At 40.3% G+C, this 17980-nt stretch overlaps 2 protein-coding genes and 1 long non-coding RNA gene across 3 annotated transcripts; 1 reads left to right on the top strand and 2 right to left on the bottom strand.

The window, feature by feature from the left end:
* Nucleotides 1–1871: 1871 nt before the first annotated feature.
* Nucleotides 1872–3940, bottom strand: LOC117542404. The gene is made up of 2 exons (XM_034210061.1): nt 3078–3940; nt 1872–2868 (listed from the first exon to the last, which is right to left on the bottom strand). The coding sequence occupies exons 1-2, from the start codon at nt 3935–3937 to the stop codon at nt 2814–2816; spliced, it is 915 nt and encodes a 304-aa protein (XP_034065952.1). The 5' UTR covers nt 3938–3940; the 3' UTR covers nt 1872–2813.
* Nucleotides 3941–7948: 4008 nt separating this feature from the next.
* LOC117542412 lies at nt 7949–9866 on the top strand. The gene is made up of 3 exons (XR_004568434.1): nt 7949–7981; nt 8082–8215; nt 9011–9866. It is a non-coding gene; the product is annotated as an uncharacterized LOC117542412 (long non-coding RNA).
* A 518-nt stretch (nt 9867–10384) lies between these two features.
* Nucleotides 10385–13398, bottom strand: LOC117542405. Its single transcript, XM_034210062.1, has 6 exons — nt 13312–13398; nt 12976–13123; nt 12552–12745; nt 11509–11647; nt 10850–10965; nt 10385–10695 (listed from the first exon to the last, which is right to left on the bottom strand). The coding sequence occupies exons 2-6, from the start codon at nt 13040–13042 to the stop codon at nt 10387–10389; spliced, it is 825 nt and encodes a 274-aa protein (XP_034065953.1). The 5' UTR covers nt 13043–13123; nt 13312–13398; the 3' UTR covers nt 10385–10386.
* Nucleotides 13399–17980: the final 4582 nt, after the last annotated feature.

Here is a 17980-nt window from a genome sequence, read left to right as displayed (position 1 = left end):
AACTTTGAATTCCTTACATATTTCCGAAACACAAACACAAAAACTTTCTTTTTTTATTTTGTTACTTTCCCAACTTGTTTGTACAGTTTGTTTGGTAGGGTGAGTATCTTTATGGCCCTGAAGATTTGCCCAGTAATGAACAATTAACTGTTTTCTCCTCAAAGAAATTGGTATTTCTCCGACCTCTACCTGAAGTGCAGACACTGGTGTAGATCTGACTGCCCCACAGCATATCCTTAGTGCTTGTGCCTGGACTCTATCTAATTTTTGAAGAGAAGAATATGCAGCTGAACCATACACTATTAGTCCGTATTCTATGACTGATCTAATTAAGGCTGTGTATACGTTCCTCAAAGCAGCTTTATCAGCCCCCCACTTAGTGCCTGCCAAGCACCTCATAACATTTAAAACCCTTTTACATTTATCCACTACTTTATCAATGTGCGTACTCCATGTGACTCTCTCGTCCAACCATATTCCCAGAAATTTAAATGTCTTCACTTTCTTTAGATCTTGTCCATAAAGTTTTAACCTAACCTCCTCACTTATCCTTTTCCTCGTAAAAAATAAAGTTTCAGTTTTTTCCACCGACAATCTAAACCCCCATGTCAGAGACCAGCTTTCAATTTCCGTAATGGCTTCCTGAATCTTAGCTACAATATATTTTACATTTCTGCCCCTTTTCCAAATAGCTCCATCATCTGCAAAAAGTGACTTACCAATATCAGATCCTACTTGTGTGTATATATCATTTATCATGATAGAAAACAAAAGAGGACTAATTACACTCCCCTGCGGGGTTCCATTTTCAACGTCATGCCTTCGAGAATATGAATTGCCAACTCGGACTCTGATGGCACGGCCAAACAAAAAATCCATAATCCAATTACCTCCCAGACCCATAATGTCCAGTTTTATTAATAATCCTTCCTTCCACATCATATCGTAAGCTTTTTCCACATCAAAGAATACGGCTACAACACACTCCTTATTCGCTTGTGCTTTCCTGACTTCAGACTCCAGGCACAGCAATGGATCTAAAGTACTCCGCCCTCTTCTAAACCCACTCTGATAAGGAGTCATTAGTTCATTTTTCTCAATGTAGTATGTCAGCCTTTCTGTTATCATTCTTTCCATAACTTTACACAAGTGCGATGTCAGAGCTATAGGTCTATAACTGCCTGGACTGGTTGGATCTTTCCCAGGTTTTCTAATAGGAATAATGACAGACTCTTTCCATATTATTGGCAGCTTCCCTTTCTCCCAAATCTTATTGTACATCTCCAGCAGCTTTTCTAATGCAAAATCACTTAATTTGGTCAACATTATATAGCATACATTATATTTCCCAGGAGCAGTCATTTTACACTTACTTAATGCTCTTCTCACCTCTTGAATAGAAAAAGGTATATTTACAACACTCTGCGACGAATGTCTATCTTCATATACATTAGGATGTTCATCTAACACTTCCTGCCTCCTGATCTTACCTTCTTCTGTCAAATTTTCCGAAGAATGAACTTTGACAAAATTCTTAGCTAGAATTTCTGCCTTCTCCATAGCACCGGTGGCAATTTCCCCTCCATTCTCTAACACTGGCAGGTTACTCTGCTGTCTTATTCCCCTCATCTTCTTAACCATTCCCCATACTTTATCTAATGGTGTAGTTCTCCCAATACTTGAACAGAATCCTCTCCAACACTCCCTTTTTGCTCTTTTAACAATGTTCCTTACCTGAGCCTGTGCCTTTTTATATTCTAATAAATTGTGTAATGAATGTGTCTTTCTTAGCTTTCCAAACAGCCTGATTTTGTTTCGAATTGCATCATTACATTCTTTGTTCCACCACGGTACCATCTTAACACATTTACTAAGTTTACCAGTTTTATTCCCAATAGTTTGATTAGCGCTTTTAATTATATTTGAAGTAAATTGTTCATTTATTTCATCAATACTTCCTGCCATATCAATCTGATCAAATTCTTTATCACACAATTTAGCAAACATCTCCCAATTTGCTTTAGAAAAGGTCCATCTCATGATACCATCTAGCTCAACCACATTACTAATATCAAACTTGATTATAATCGGAAGATGATCACTCCCAATACTGTTATTTGCCAATACTTCCCAACTGCTACCCGAAGCTAATTCACTTGTTACAAGAGTTAGGTCGATCGCAGACTCTGTTCCATCTCTAAAATTGAGTCTTGTACCTTGCCCATTATTTAAACAAACAAATTCCTTTGCCTCCATTAAGTCTTCCACCACCTGTCCGTTGTAATCTGTTGATCTCCCTCCCCACATTGTATTATGTGCATTAAAATCACCACACCATATTATTTCATTTCCTTGGCAAAGACTGTCTAATTCCTCTATTTTGAGTTTATTACATGGATTATAAAAATTCAGGACACTAATTTTCCTTTTATTAATCCAAACTTCTACACCCACTATTTCTAAATCATGACTGTTCTTAAATATTAGCCTACTATAAGACATTACTTCTCTGATAAAGATTGCACATCCCCCTCCCTGGCCATCATTTCTATCTTGTCTTATAGCAGTATATCCCCCAATTATGAAGTCCAAATGAGTCTTCAGCCATGTTTCTTGAATACAAATAACATCTGGTTTTTCTTTTAACTGATATATATAAGTCTTGAATTCTTGTCCATTTGCAATAAGGCTTCTAGCATTCCACTGAAGAATGAGAAAAACCATTCATCTACTCACTAATCTGTGAATCATCATTATTGGGGGCTAGCATATCATGCATCATTTCAACGGTTATATCCTTTATCCCCAAAAATTCACCTGCTGCTTCCACTATTGTTTTCAGTCTTGACCTCTTTTTTGTTTGTTGCAAAGCAACATTCACCACTTTCCCAATAAAGGCCACACATTTGTACTTATTAACAATCAATGCATCCTCTCCTATCACACATTTATGTGAACACTTTGTGAAGCTTTCCTTTGCCTGTGTGAGTTTGGGAAAATCTTTTGAAGAGAATATACTTGCTGCTACTTGGGATTTCCTAGCTATGTTTAGGGAAACCTTTTCTGTTGCTTCAGCATATGAGACTTTATTTTGCACTTTGAATCTCTGCACCTCCTTGGCCTTTTTCTGCACTTCGCAGCCCTGATACGCAGCACTATGTTCCCCACCACAGTTACAACATTTCACCTTAGCACCTGCAGCACAACTACCATATTCATGTTCCCCCGCACATGTTGGACACCTGGGCTTAGTTGCTTTGCACTTGTCTGCCACATGCCCAAACCTTTGGCATTTAAAGCACCGCAGAAGTTTAGGGATGAATTCTCTTACTGGAAAGCTCATGCAACCGATCATTATCTTCTGTTGAATTGTTTCTTCAAACTGAAGAAGAACAGACAAACTATCCACTATCTTACCCTGATACCTAGTAGGAAGACGCTTAACTACAGACACTTTCCCCCCTTTAATTTCTTTCTTGAGCTCTTCTATGCCGATTTCTATGGGAACTCCACTGATAACTCCAAGTATTTTCCGATTTGCTCCAGGAACATGGCATTTAATTCGAACTTCATTCAGGGTCTTCATTTTCAGTAACTTTTCCTGTTGTTTTGCATTCATCAATTCAATCAACATCCGTCCTTTGCTCAGGAATCTTGCTTGCTTTATCGATCCAATTTCTTTGTGAATTGCTTTAGTCAGGGCCACTGGATGTAGCTTAGCTGCGGTTTGCTCACCAAACTCCACAATCACTTTCCAATCTTCATTCTCATTCTTTTTCTTTACTCTCTTCAACTCATTCCGTGAATCAGATTCACTAAGACTGTCACTTGACATGTCTATCTTCTTTCTTGAAGTCTTTTTCCTTACTTCACTCCATCCTCCTTCTCCTTCAGATGCACTTTCCATATCCTCTTCTCCAGGACTCAAAGACGCCATTCCACTCCGTCGCACGACTATCCTATCCAGTGACTTGCTCTCCTGGTGAAGGTCCCTGGTTTTTGCACTTTTTAAATGAAGTTGTTGACCTGGTCCTGGTGAAGGTCCCTGGTTTTTGCACTTTTTAAATGAAGTTGTTGAGCTGCCCGATCTGTACTGCGCATGTGCGAGATGGTCTGCTCCATACGGCAACCCAAATGGGACCCTTGACACAGTGGTCTTTGGCAAAGCAGAAAAAGAACACCCGACAATATTAATCTGAACGAGAGAGATTAGTTAGTTAGTTAGATTAGTTATTGTTATTACAACGTGACTTCATATTACAACGTGACTTCTCTATTATTTAACAACTCTTTTTATTGGGTTCTTTTATTTTGGGTTAAGTAGATTGTCAGAATAAGTGAGAAATGGATTTAACTTCTGTGAGACAGCTATCATACTGAATAAATATTTACTGTGAATGTATGCAAACATATATGGCATTAATAATGTATAAACTAATTACATTAACTGTGAATGTTTCATTTTATTTAAAATGAAATAAAATTACATGAAAAAGTTGATTCAAGAACAAATCTGTTATTAGATCAGTACTTTTCTTATATGACTATTATTGCTACATTTGAAAGGTCTTTACCAGCTTTGGAATTATATATATATAGCACCTTCTTCCATCCCATCTCTACTGACAATCATTAACACTTAGATTTTATATATATATTCACTGTTGGATGCTGGACCTAAGATTTTCAACGACATAATTACTCTGTTGCTATAGTTTGACAATAAAGAACCTTGAACCTTGTGATATCGTCACCCTTTTCAGTGATTGACTTGAACACTGAGAATGTTTTTATGAACTTTAGACATTTTCAAATACAAATGTGATCATACACCAACACACTTTTTAGGGATCTACATTTTTCACACACAACACACAACCATTTACTAAATTACACCAAATCCCATCATAATACGAGCAAATAAAAAGGCACAATAAATATGTGTGTGTGTGTGTGTGTGTGTGTGTGTGTGTGTGTGTGTGTGTGTGTGTGTGTGTGTGTGCGTGTAGGGCAGCACTAGCCAGCGTCCAGCCACAAGAGAGTGTGTGTGTGTGCGTGCGTGTGTGTGTAGGGCGGCACTAGCCAGCGTCCAGCCATGATAGCGTGTGTGTGTGTGTGTGCGTGTAGGGCGGCACTAGCCAGCGTCCAGCCACAAGAGAGTGTGTGTGTGTGTGCGTGTGTGTGTAGGGCGGCACTAGCCAGCGTCCAGCCATGATAGCGTGTATGTGTGTGTGTGCGTGTAGGGCGGCACTAGCCAGCGTCCAGCCACAAGAGAGGGTGCATGTGTGTGTGTGTGTGTGTGTGTGTGTGTGTGTGTAGGGCGGCACTAGCCAGCGTCCAGCCACAAATGTGTAAATGGATGGAGAAGATGACATATAGACATGTCTTAGAACAAAGAGGGTTGCTGAGTAATTTCCAGACTGGTTTTCACAAAGGAAGATCCACAATGCTTTGGTTAGAGTGATCAATGAGGTGGGAATACAGTGAAGACACTGAAAATGAAAGAGGTTATGGCAATAGTATATATTGACATTGATAAGGCTTATGACTCTATGTGGAGGGATGGGTTACTCATCAAATTAAGTGACAGGTGACAGTAACAGGTAACAGTAACAGGATCATGGCTCAGACAGGAAATTCAGAGTTCAAGTAGGGGCAGAGGTTTCGAAAGACTTCAATATAGAAAATGGTATTCCCCAAGGGAGTTCAATCAGCCTGATATTATTTAACATTATGATAAATGACATATTGACTAAGTTGGACGGATGCATCAAATCTGCGTTGTATGCAGATGACGGGGACATATGGATAAGGGGAAGAAATGTTCCAGAAGTGGTCATACAACTGGGGTTTCAAACTGTCAGCAAGCACATCTTGCTTCATGACATTTACAAATAAACGCAAGATGGAGACTGAGAAGCTTACATCATATGGAAAGCCGATGAATGAGGTCAATGCATTTAAATATCTATATGGTTAGATAGTAAATGTACATGGAAAACCCATATTAAACATTTGGAAACAAAATCCCAAAAAGTTGTTAACCTATTAAGAGCAGTGGCTGGATGAGACTGGGGGCAGACAAACAGGCACTAATTGACATCTATAGGGCAATTATGAGGACAACTCTGGATTACGGGTGTATAATATATATGCAGCAGCAGCAAAAATGTCATTACTAAAAATGGATAGATTACAATATAAAGCGTTACGGTTGTGTATAGGTGCAATCAACAATTAATCAATCATTATCACAATTACCTCAAAATATACACAGATAGATTCAACTTATTGTCATTACACAGTACAGGTACCGTGTAACGAAACGGTTTCTCTGCATTTGACCCATCCTAGTGTTAGGAGCAGTGGGCTGCCATTATGTACGGCGCCCGGGGAGCAGTGTGGAACGGTGCTTTGCTCAGGGACAACTCGGTAGCACTTGGTCTTTCCGGGACTTGAACTGGTGACCTTCCAGTTGCCAAGCCAAGTCCCTATGGACTTCGCCACCACCGCCCGATGGTTCTAAGAACAAGGAAGAGTGTCTTGGAGTTGGTATATATATCCCAGACTTTAAAATATCAATTTCAAAAAGAGCGTCAGATCAATTATCAGTGTGCAACAGAAATGCTGGCTGTAATAATAGGATTACAGTGGGTTGAAGAGGTCAGACCAGATAGGGTGGTGATATGCACAGATTCATTATCCATTTTAAAAAGTATACAGTCAACAACAACTGTCAGAGAAGAATTACTCATAGAACTTAATCTAGGAAATCATGATAGCTAGACTCAGACTGGATCACACAGCATTGAATGTTACTCTATGTCATAGGAACTGTGGAGTTAAAGAAAATGTGGAACATTTCATATTACACTGCAACATGTACAAAACAGAGAAGGAAAAACTAAGAGACAGGGAGAGTGGAACCTGATGGGGATACTGGGAACAGAAGGTGAGGGGGTAAGAGCTACCAGGAAGGCCATTCTTAAGTATTTGAGTGAAAAAGGATTGATTGGAAGAATTGAAAACAACGTAAACACAGTGGTATAATTCCACAAGTGCTGACAGGATGATATGTTGATACACGCTCTTGTACAGTAGGGGGCGGTATGCACCTTAAAGTTGTTTGCAATCCGCCAAAAAAACCGAGAGAAGAAGAAGAACGATTATACATCCATGGAACGACCAGACACATGGCAGCAACGTTCCCATCTGCTTCATTAATTTCTCCTGTTCAACAGGTTAGTAGTGTGGACACAGATTATGTCATATTTCGATCAAAGAAGTGTGTTTGAAACTGTTTTATGTGTAGTTTAATGTCATTCTGTGAGCTACGCCACTAGCGTGTGGCTAATGGCGTCCGCTTGCTTCTTTAGCGCAGGCTGTTGCTCCCTGAATAATGTAGGGCTCTACCATGTTACCATGTGTATGACTCCCTTGCACTAGTTTGGCTTACATTTCAAGTTTATTCTGTTTGTATAAATATGTGAAATGCTGGTCTGAGGTCATAATTGTTCATATTATTTAAATGCTAAAGCGCTAATGCTATGCTAATAGTGTGCCTGTACAACATAGCAATGTTAAAGTGAGTACAGTCGACCGGGTTGTGTGTGTTATCTGTAATCACTGTATTATATACTGTAAATGAAAAGGGCTTTAATCCTTCATCAAAGTCATAATATGGCATCTGGATTTATGTCCATTTTTGATTAGAGACACATATGTCATACGGTTATTTTGATTTGCTAAATGTATGTTTACATTCTCAGTTAGCTTCAGGCCTCACTGAGGCGAAGTATTGAGGTAGAAAGCTGGTGAAGCCATTTCCTGCTGTCATTATATTCTGTTTGCACAGATAATAAACCTGGTTGACAAGAAGGAAGTCGTTTTCATTCGACACAACGCAGAGATACATGTGGCGTCAATCCAGACCGGTTACACAAAGAATGATTTAGATAAATAGAGAAAACAGATATAATTTGTAAGTGAATTTATTAATTTGTTTAATACATTCTGGCTAGAACGACCACACAAACGGCAGCAACTTTCCCTCTGCTTCATTCTTTTCTCCTGATCAACAGGCTTATTATCTGATTACCAGCTCTGCACAGCGGACTTGTAACACTAGCAGCAGTGGAGATGGAGCATCAGAACCTGGAGGCTTCTACTCTCCTGAAGAAGAAGAATACAGCAACAAGGATCCATTTGAAGATAGGTAAATATTACAGTAATAGTGTACTTGCATTGTGTGGGTGTAAGGGTGTAACTTTGGTTTGAGAAGTGGGGGGGACACAAAACAGGGGGCAATGAAACATTTTCTCAATTTAATTCCATTTCCTGCCTTTCTACAAATATATTAGGGACTATAGTGTTAACAAATCCAAGAAAAATGTGTAGTGTATATAATGAGTGTGCACACTTATCTAGTATCCTATCCATGTGAACCTGTTTTATTTGTGATGACCTCACATCCTCTAGGGGGGTACTAGTATATATTTCAATCATTAAAAATCCTGCTTGCTCACAAGCAATAACACATATTTGATCAACTCCTCTCTCCTATCTTTATTTTACCTAGTCTGCATTCTTTCTTTTTATTTATGCATATTTTACTAATCACTCCCCTTTCAAATTGTATTTTTTATTTTGTACTGACCTATTGCACACAGTGGAATGATTTATTAACTCATTTTATATACAACTAATATTACATAGATGGAAATGATGACCAAATCCCTGAGCTGACGTTATCTCTCTCAGTCCCACATGAGAGCTCTCCCTCTCCTTATTGTTGAAACGGCTTCTAATCTCCGTTAGCTCCGAGCTAGCACCAAATACTAACAACGTCTCTCTTTCTATCTCTCACACGCTCCTCCTCCTCCTCCTCCTCCTCCTCCTGAGAGAGAATTTTATTTTGAGTTGTGCATTGTTATTTGTGCTTGAGAAACATTCCACTTGAACTTTATTTTAACAAACTTAGTAGTAATTATTGTCCTATATTTTTTTTCAGATTTCACAGCTGTCTGGGCCTAGCAGCAAGAACCTCCATCTGTCCCTGCCCCCAGGTCAAGATCTACCGTGGCTCAAGGGCCTTCACCGCCAAGGACCAGAGGACCATCATCACTACAGTGGCCTCCATCTCCATCTGCCACAAGATTAAGATACACCTCGGGACAAAGGCCTCCACCACAGCCATCACGATCAACCCAGCCAGCAAAGAAGTCTCGCCTAGCAGACGTACCTCCCACACGGCCACCAGCATCAACCTGGGACAATCACACCTACCTCCCTCCGACACAGCCACCAGAAGCCCATGCACCATCACCTACACAGCAGCCAGACCCCTTGTCCTGGAAGACAGACAAAGACCATGACACTGCTCCAAAAAATAGATGAGATGAGTAAATGTGTTTTCACAAGAGTTTTGAGGTTTTCCAAAAATCGGATTTCTCATTTGCAGCTAAGTATCTCATAAGACAGTGCTCTAAGGTGAGTGACTTGCATCTCTAGCAAGACCAGAGTGTCCTGAATATTTTCATAAGTAACATATGGGGTGCTATGTTATACACTCTTAAAACTACTGGGTTAAAAAATAACCCAATCATAACCCAGCTGCTGAGTCACTATAGGACAGAACACGCGCTGGGTTGTCTTAACCCATATGCTGGGCTGGATCATTTTAACCCATACATTGGGTTGTTTATTTGACCCAAGCTAGTGATTGAAATTAACTACATCACTGGGTTAAATTAATATAAACCATATATTGGGTTGTTTATTTGACCCAAGCTAGTGATTGAAATTAACTATATTGTTGGGCTAAATATAATATAATAATAATGTATAATAGTGTAATGAATAATCTCCAAACACACCGTATATATATATAAAAATGCATTTATTCATAATTTGAACATCTTTGGCAAATCGTCAACATTCAGGCCACTATAAAAGAACAATGCAAACAATACAAATTCAACCCCCCCCCCCCCAAAAAAACAAAGAACCTTAAAACAAATGATATATTACAAAGTGCTGTTATCTGGACCAACTTCTCTTTCAGGTTTAAATAACATGAACATGTTTAAATATAGAGATAAAACATTTCTCTGCCCAGCAGAAACTATATACAGACACAAACATTACAAGGTAAATACATAAATGAAGTAAATTAAATAAGTAAATAATAAGTAAATTAAATCACGTAAAGTAAGAATGAATTAACAGGAATAGTAGGTACTGTAAACGCAGGTCAATGTTTTGACACCATTTAAGTGTGTGCCTACTGTCTTCTGCAATCATGTTTTGTGTCAATCATATTTTTAGAGAGCAGCTGTCAACTTGTTTGACACACATCACTAAAAGGCTACTTCTCTCTGTGTACCTTTAGGCCAAAGCTACAATTGATGTCCTCATAAATTTGACATTTGAGGATTCATGTCCATCAATGTTATATGCTGCCTGTTGGATAAACTCCCAGGTGGGGAGACACTGCTTTGTGTAATTGAGGTCAAACACAAAGAAAGCCTTAAAACAAAGATCTACTGCACCCAGCAAAGTGTCCGTTTCAATGGCGTTGTCTGACACAATGGTGAAGGTCTGGCATGTTGTCATGTCATCACCAAGACACAAGATGTGCGGGAAGGGTTGAGTTCTCTCTGCTGTCTGTAGGTACTGTACCATGTTGGTGCCCACCTGTTAATTACACAACAGTTACTTGCAATATAACCTGCCATTTAAGTTAAGCATGTTGTTTTTATTATCTTTTTTATTGAAGTATGAAAATGCTAGTATATAAACACAGAAACACCCACCATTATTGAAGTAGAAAAACAAAAGTAAAACTTACTGGTTGGATATTAATGAAGGACTTGCAGGACTCCTCTATGGTGGGTCTGTGGACTTTTCCTCCAATCCTGTAGACCGATGGAGGAAGCAGAATCGGCAGGACTTTCAAAGCTCGGTCTACGCAATATAAGAAAAATACATATTAACATCAACATTTAAATAGTATATAAAGATTGATATTTCTGAACCAATATTGACTTTTCTGCCCTGGTGTTGAATGGTAAAAACAAGGCGTGAATTGTATAGCCTATTATAATCACAGGAAGTGTTGTGACATCTTATCAGAATCTGAATCGTTATTGTCACATCACAGGTTTACAGGTGTAAAACAGTGGGTGACATTTGTTTTTGTGCAAGCTCCATCGTTTTGATTGTTTCCAGAAAGAGAAAGAAAAGGAAGGGGGGGAGCAGGAATCACAGAAAGACAAAAGGTATCTAATGAAGTGGTTCACAAACTTGTTCATGTATTTGTCAACAGACTCCCATCCGAAAACATGTTGTGCAAGGGACCCCATACAGATGATTGTTAAAATATAAAAAAAATTGCAGATCCACAAGCTCACAACGAGTCTCATTGGGACGCAATACAAGCATGTAGATCTGCTATTTTCAAAGAACCGGTGTGTGTGTGTGTGTGTTGCATAGTAAGAAATAGCTTACCTGGTGTCATGTCATCAAACACCAAGGGCAGTTTTCCCTCTCGCTGGGCATATGTAAGGATTTGGTCACTCATAGTAGCCCAGTTCTGAAACAGTTTTCCTACTGCCTCTGGATGAAGCTGCTGGAAGTCTTGTGATATCTGATACATTTTGAAAATAAACAATAGAACAGTGTTTAAAGAAATGATATGGGCTTGTAGTACCTGTTAGGAAAAGGGTTAGGGGACAATTTGACAGCCAGTGTCACTTCAACAGGTAAATTATTACAAAGTATATACTGTAGGGTCTAAGTGGTTAAACATAAACTTGTAGTGCATTGCAGAGTATCAGTCAAATTGTCACGATCTGTCTGTGTTGTGTTTTGTCTTGTCTAGATCTGTTTTTGGTTTCCTGTTTTATTTTGAAAAGTGTTCACCCCCCCCTGTCTTGTCTGTTGCTTCCTGTCTCTGTGTTCCCTCCTGCCTGATAACCCAATTGTGTTCACCTTGTGCCCCTGTGTTTTCTCCTCCCTCCTCACCTGTGTCTTTTCTTCCTTCCTGTGTTTTCCCTCCTGTGTCTGATTGTGTTCACCTATTGCCTTTGTGTTTCTGCATTCCCTCCCTGTGTCTTGCCCTGTGATTACCCCTCTTTGTATTTAGTCAATCAATCAATCTATCAATGAATGTTTATTTATATAGCCCAATATCACAAATGTTACATTTGTCTCAGTGGACTTCACAATTTGTACAAAATATCAGTATGACAATACAATTTAGTCTCGTCTTCCCCTGTGTTCCTTGTCGGTTCATTGTCTTTCCTGTCACCCTCCATGTTTGTCACTGTCGTTTTTGGCTGGATGCTACCTTGTGCTACCTGTTTATGGATTCATGGTTTTGTTTTGTTTTTTCATTGTCAACAACCTTTTGTAATTAAAGCTCGCCTTTTGTTACACTTTGAAACCCGCTTTTCCTCAATCTGCATTTGGGCCCTGCCTTACCTCAAATCCTAACACAAATAGAGTATCATTCAAATAGACAAAACCGCAATAGAAAAATAATTTCTTACCATGCCAGGATTGTCTAAAAGCCTAGGGAACTCAGTCAAGATTTCCGGGAGGCTTTTAGATCCATTGCTGCGAATCCACTTGCCTCTATGTAGAGCTGTTTGATTCATGTAGTCCTCAACTTGGGACACTGGATACCGATTGACCTTCATCCATTCAACCATTTCTAGAAGTTTTTCAGGAGGCACATCATATTCTGTTGAATGATAAGTACAGAGGTCCTCAGATTCATTATAGCTGATTTCAAACATTTGGGGTTCTGGCCTACTTGGAGAGTGTGTGAAAAGTCGCCAATCGGTCCAGCGGTGCCTGAGACTAGCTTTTAGAAGATGGATGGACAGAAGAGTCATGGGACCTAAAATATAATCCCTTGCATTTGTCTATTCTAGCCTGGCGGGGATAATTAATATTGGTTATTAGTATTACCTGGTGTACTAGGGACGGTCTGTTCCTTCTGTTGTTCTTGGTGGCGTGGTCGTTTCAGCATTCTCATGCGCTTCCTGACGTTCCTCAAGCGCTCCTCCAGGAAACCTGTAGCAGGTTTGTGATTTCGGCCAGGTGTGTACCAAGCTCCCTGTAAAAGAGAAAATTAGATTCAGATTAAATTGGCCTGGCGTAAACCATGAAGATGGTTACATGGGATTTTAAGGAGCAATCCAAAAATGTGCGTGTGACTGTGCACTAGGAAAAACGTTTGAGCACATTTCTTTTAGGTGTGTGTGTATGGAGTGTTCTCCTTTATGTGTTGATTGATTAACTTACATAGCCACTGCCTGTACCATCCAAAAGGCAAGGGAATTCATACACCAATGCCACGGCAAGGGCTTTCTTTGTGTCTGTGGATGGCCTGTTAAAATAGACAGTAGTAGTTTGTCAAAGAACGATGAGATGAGACAGTAATCATTGTTACAAATATATGACGATTCAAATCCATGAATTAAACACTGAATTGTGATGCGGTTTTAAAGTGCATTTGAGTTCTGCTGTTCACCGCATGCACTCCTTGGTTGTTGTTGAAGGTGTGTGATAGCCAGTGTTGGACAGCAACATCGTACATTTACTTTACTGACATTTCTTATCTCATCTGTTTGAAAGTGTATGTTCACAGAATAATTCATATGCGGCTCACTCACGTTTCACCATTGGTTTCCAGCAGGTGAGATACACGTAGTCTTACAAGTTGCTTTCTCTGCTTGCTGATGATGGAGCACTTTTCTTCTAAACTCTGTACTATTTCTTTCCCCTGAGTAGTGCCTTGAAGAATCTGGCGAATTGCCTATAAAACATAGAATGAATCACAATGAAAAACTGACACAACTTTGGGAGGACATTTTTCCCTCAAATGTTTAGGTTCGTTGGTTCAGGATTTGTAGTGCCAGTTATTACACTGGCCAGGGGCGCAGTCCGCAGAAAGAGAAAAGAAAGATGAGAGAAAAGACAGAACTCAAGTCACACTGTCAGTCAGTCACAACAGGAGGGAGTAGAAACTAAACACACACAACCCACGAACACAAAAACAGCAAGTGAGCCTAGGAGTATGTTTTAGTACAAAACATCTCATCAAATAACTTGACAATTGTGTAAATACATGTTAAATTAACAAATCGTTGAATACATTAAAATTCAGTATCATTAGGATTGCATTTTCACTTGGATTTCTTTAGTCAATACTTACAAATGATGGTTGCAGGTTCAAAGTCTCAGTCAGGAGATTACTTGATGTGGATTCCTCCATTGAAGTGTCTACAGAACTTGGAGAACCCACTGCAAAACTTGGTGCGTTAGTGGCAATGGCAGTCTGTAGAGAATCGGTTAAGGGATGATTCCAAAGACTTCTTAAACCATATAGATGATAGAACGGTCAACTTCAGAATTCTGTCAACTGTATTTACAGAGACGGGATCAGGCAATGCCATCACAAATGTCCTAAATCAATCCTACCCATATGTGAGCAGCTAATCATCAGCACAGCTGGACCGATAAGTGTGAAACTTTGCACGCACACTCCCAGTAGGCTAAGGAAGAACCTCTGCCCCACACTTTTCAAATCGCCTCATGGTGGCAACAGCCCACTTCCATGTTTTGGCCTATAACTCTTGAACCCTTGGTCGTACAGGCTCATGACTCAACTCCCCATATAAGTCATGACCATTTGTGCTGGACTATATTTTCCACCAGTGTGCATTTTCTCCAAAACACACTTTTTGCTGCTACTTCTACAGATTTTGAACAAAACTCATACAAATGGTACACATCTCTGCAGCCATGTGATCAAGATGTATCATTCAGATTTATCATATTCCATTCCAGTTGACTCTAATTTCCTTTTAAGTTCCTACCGTGGAAGAACTTGTTAGTGATCCCACGTGATCAGTCTGGCAATGCCAGGCTAAGCCAATCTGGCCTGGCGGAGATCATTTCTAATTTCTCTCTACACCAAATATCTTTGCAGCCAATAGCCAATCTACAAGCTCTCAATGCTTTGTGTTGCTTTTTTTGGCAAATATCCCCCCCCCCCAGAATTTGGATGCAGTGGTTAAAATACTCTGTATCTAAGTGAAACGTATGAGTAATTGTCATCATCTCTGTAGGACTTCACTGCATGGAGACCGTGATAGTCCTGGAGGTAACTCTGATCAACAGCAAACACATTAGTGGTTGCCTCAACACCATAGGCAAAACAAATGCCTATCCAATCCTACTGTATCCCACTTTTGGACAACAAGCTTGACTGAGTGATCCAAGACTAGAATATTTTTCACTAGGCCAAACTGGGGGTCTCCATCAGCAGCGTAAGACAGAAATACTGTCACGCCAGGTCTGTATTGTGTACCATTAACCTTTACCCAAGTTGGCAAAAAGGTTTCAGTAGAGGGTGGGATATCTTCAAGACCACTTTGTACCTCACCAAAACCATCCATTACAGCCAGCAGGGTGCTGTGACCTGGACCAATTTCAGTTTCCGGTTTGAATACATCACCAGCGAGGAGGGAGTAGCACAGAGTCATCTGATGCCTAAATGCCATTGTCTTGCAAATATTTCTGAAGTTGCAGGTGATGTGGCAGATGCGTTTAAAAAAGGCATGTTTCGCTTCAAAACGCATTGCCCAGAACTGAATCAGGGGTCCCAACTTCAGTATTGCACCTGGATAGTGCACCATTAAGTGATGCTTTGGAATAAGGTGCTTGTGGGGGTACAGCTCAAGGAACAGAGAGTGGTGCTCTTCAATGATGGCGGCTAAATAAACGGTAACTTCTGGTGTCAGAGATGGAGAGAAAACAATTTCCATGCATTCCAGAAGGAGGAGCAAGAGCTCCCAGTGTTTATTCTCTTCCGGTATGAGGTCCCCAATCATACACGGAACATGCCTGAGAAGACACCATGTTTGGGATGCAGACTGACGCATTGCCCTTTCTGGAATTTTAAGTTCCTGCTTCCCAATCACAGTTGGCTTGTTCTTGACATCAGAAAAGCCATAATCAAAACTGGTGATTCTGAAGTTGAGCATGTCAAGGGTAAGGTGTTTGTCCTCAATCAAGGAGGCGAGAACCAACTTCAGTTCAAATGGACCTACCCCTTCCAACAAGTCATGCATAATATCCAAAACCTTGTTGTGTGTCACATTAAAGTTGGATAAATTATTCAGAATACTGTCTCTCTTGACACCAGTATCTGACAGGCTATTACGACTAACAACTGCAGCATAATTTGCCACATTTCTGATCAGGGATGCATCCTCTTTTGTCTGTGTCTTTGTTGTGGTCTTGTGTGCCTTGCAGATGCGACAAAAATAATTACTGGAGAAGCACTCAGTAAATCCAAGAATGGCATTCAAGCCGAGATTGTCCCCACACAACTGGGCAACTGAAAATCTCATTTCACCCTTAAAGTGAGGTGTGTCGAGAGAGATCCCATTGACCTCAAGATCCTTCAGTTCCTCTATGACTGGGCGCAGAACACTATCAATCCCATAGGTTTTGGCATCATCCACTTTGTAAACTGCCACCAGAAAGTGTGATGAGAGTTTTGATAAAAACGCTGGGGGCAAACTCTTGATGACCAAGTAAATGAACCCCAACTTGTGCACTGCAACCTTTGATCCCAGTGGGTTGACTGTTTCACAGTCATCGTTGTACAACAGAAGTGGAACAGACACTTCCCTGGAGAAGAGAGGATGCTGCTTACAGTATTCCCCATCATAGAAGTCTGAAAGGACTCCATCTTCTCTTTGCTGCCAGGCAAAGATGGCATCCAAAATGCCAGGGATCTCAAGCACTTTAAGCAAGAGAGGTTTCAGGGGGACACGATAAAACGTATCTTGCATTAAAACCTGTCTAACTGTCCCAGTAGCAGAGGCCCTTCTCTGCACAAAGGACTCTCCAGTGAACGCCTCCTCTACAGGATCAATGAAGTTGCCTGACTTGACAAAATACTGCATCTGTTTGAATTCTGATTCAAACCCTTCGAATGGATTAGCTGCTGCCTCAAAATCATGGGCCAGTTCCTTTACCCCGGGTTCATCACTATGACCAAATTTCTCAAACAGATACATTGTCTTCCTCTGGAGTGAACTGACAATGTCCGAAACCAAACTAGATGTTTGTTGCACAACAAAACGTACTGTACTGTAGGTCTGTGCCGATTTAGCCTTAAGGGTTGCCAAAAACAGAGCTATTCGCTCGGTTATGGTTTCTGGTTCCAAGTCATCCCAGTAACCATCATGTTCATTTTGGACCTCTACAGGATTAGAATTGTCTACATTCATGGGAACTGAAATGGATGGTCTTGAGGCCCCCCTGGAATGCTGTTCAGTGCCATGATAATGGTCTGGGACATAATGCTGCACAAGGTGTCTTCTGAAAGACCGCACATACCCAAAAGAACGCCTGCAACCATGTTCGTGGCACTGCCAGAATGTTGAAGCACTATTCATGCCATGCACTGCCCTCAAATGAACAAACAGACCCTTAGCTTCACCGGGTATCACTTGTCTGCAGCGGAAGCATGTATATGCCATCATTAACTACTGTAGCTGACACTTCTTAAAGGGCAAGGCAAGGTGTGAAACAAATAAGTGGATGGAGCAGAGAAGAAAACTTATCTGCCACTTCAGATAAAAACAAACCCTTTACTCACAAGTTCCTTGTGACATTTCTGGAATTTGACACGGTGTCCAATTTTCGGTATTAGCGAGGCAATGGCAATGGCATCCAGCAGGCGGAAACTTTCCTCATCAACTTCCTGGTCTGAAATTCAAAAATGAAAATCATAAAGATTGTAAATGTGGTTACAATTGTGGGACCAGATGTAGGCCAGATTGATGCTTTTAACTTCAATATTTAAAAAAAAAATCTTCCCGGGGGTACATGCCCCCGGACCCCCCTAGAGGAGGTGAGGTCCCCCCCCCACTTAAATCATGTTCACATGGAT

Source organism: Gymnodraco acuticeps, unplaced genomic scaffold (genome assembly GCF_902827175.1).
Source record: "Gymnodraco acuticeps unplaced genomic scaffold, fGymAcu1.1, whole genome shotgun sequence".
NCBI classification, from domain to species: Eukaryota; Metazoa; Chordata; class Actinopteri; order Perciformes; family Bathydraconidae; genus Gymnodraco; species Gymnodraco acuticeps.
Note: the sequence above shows the minus strand (reverse complement) of the source record. Positions and strands in the feature narration are given on the sequence as shown.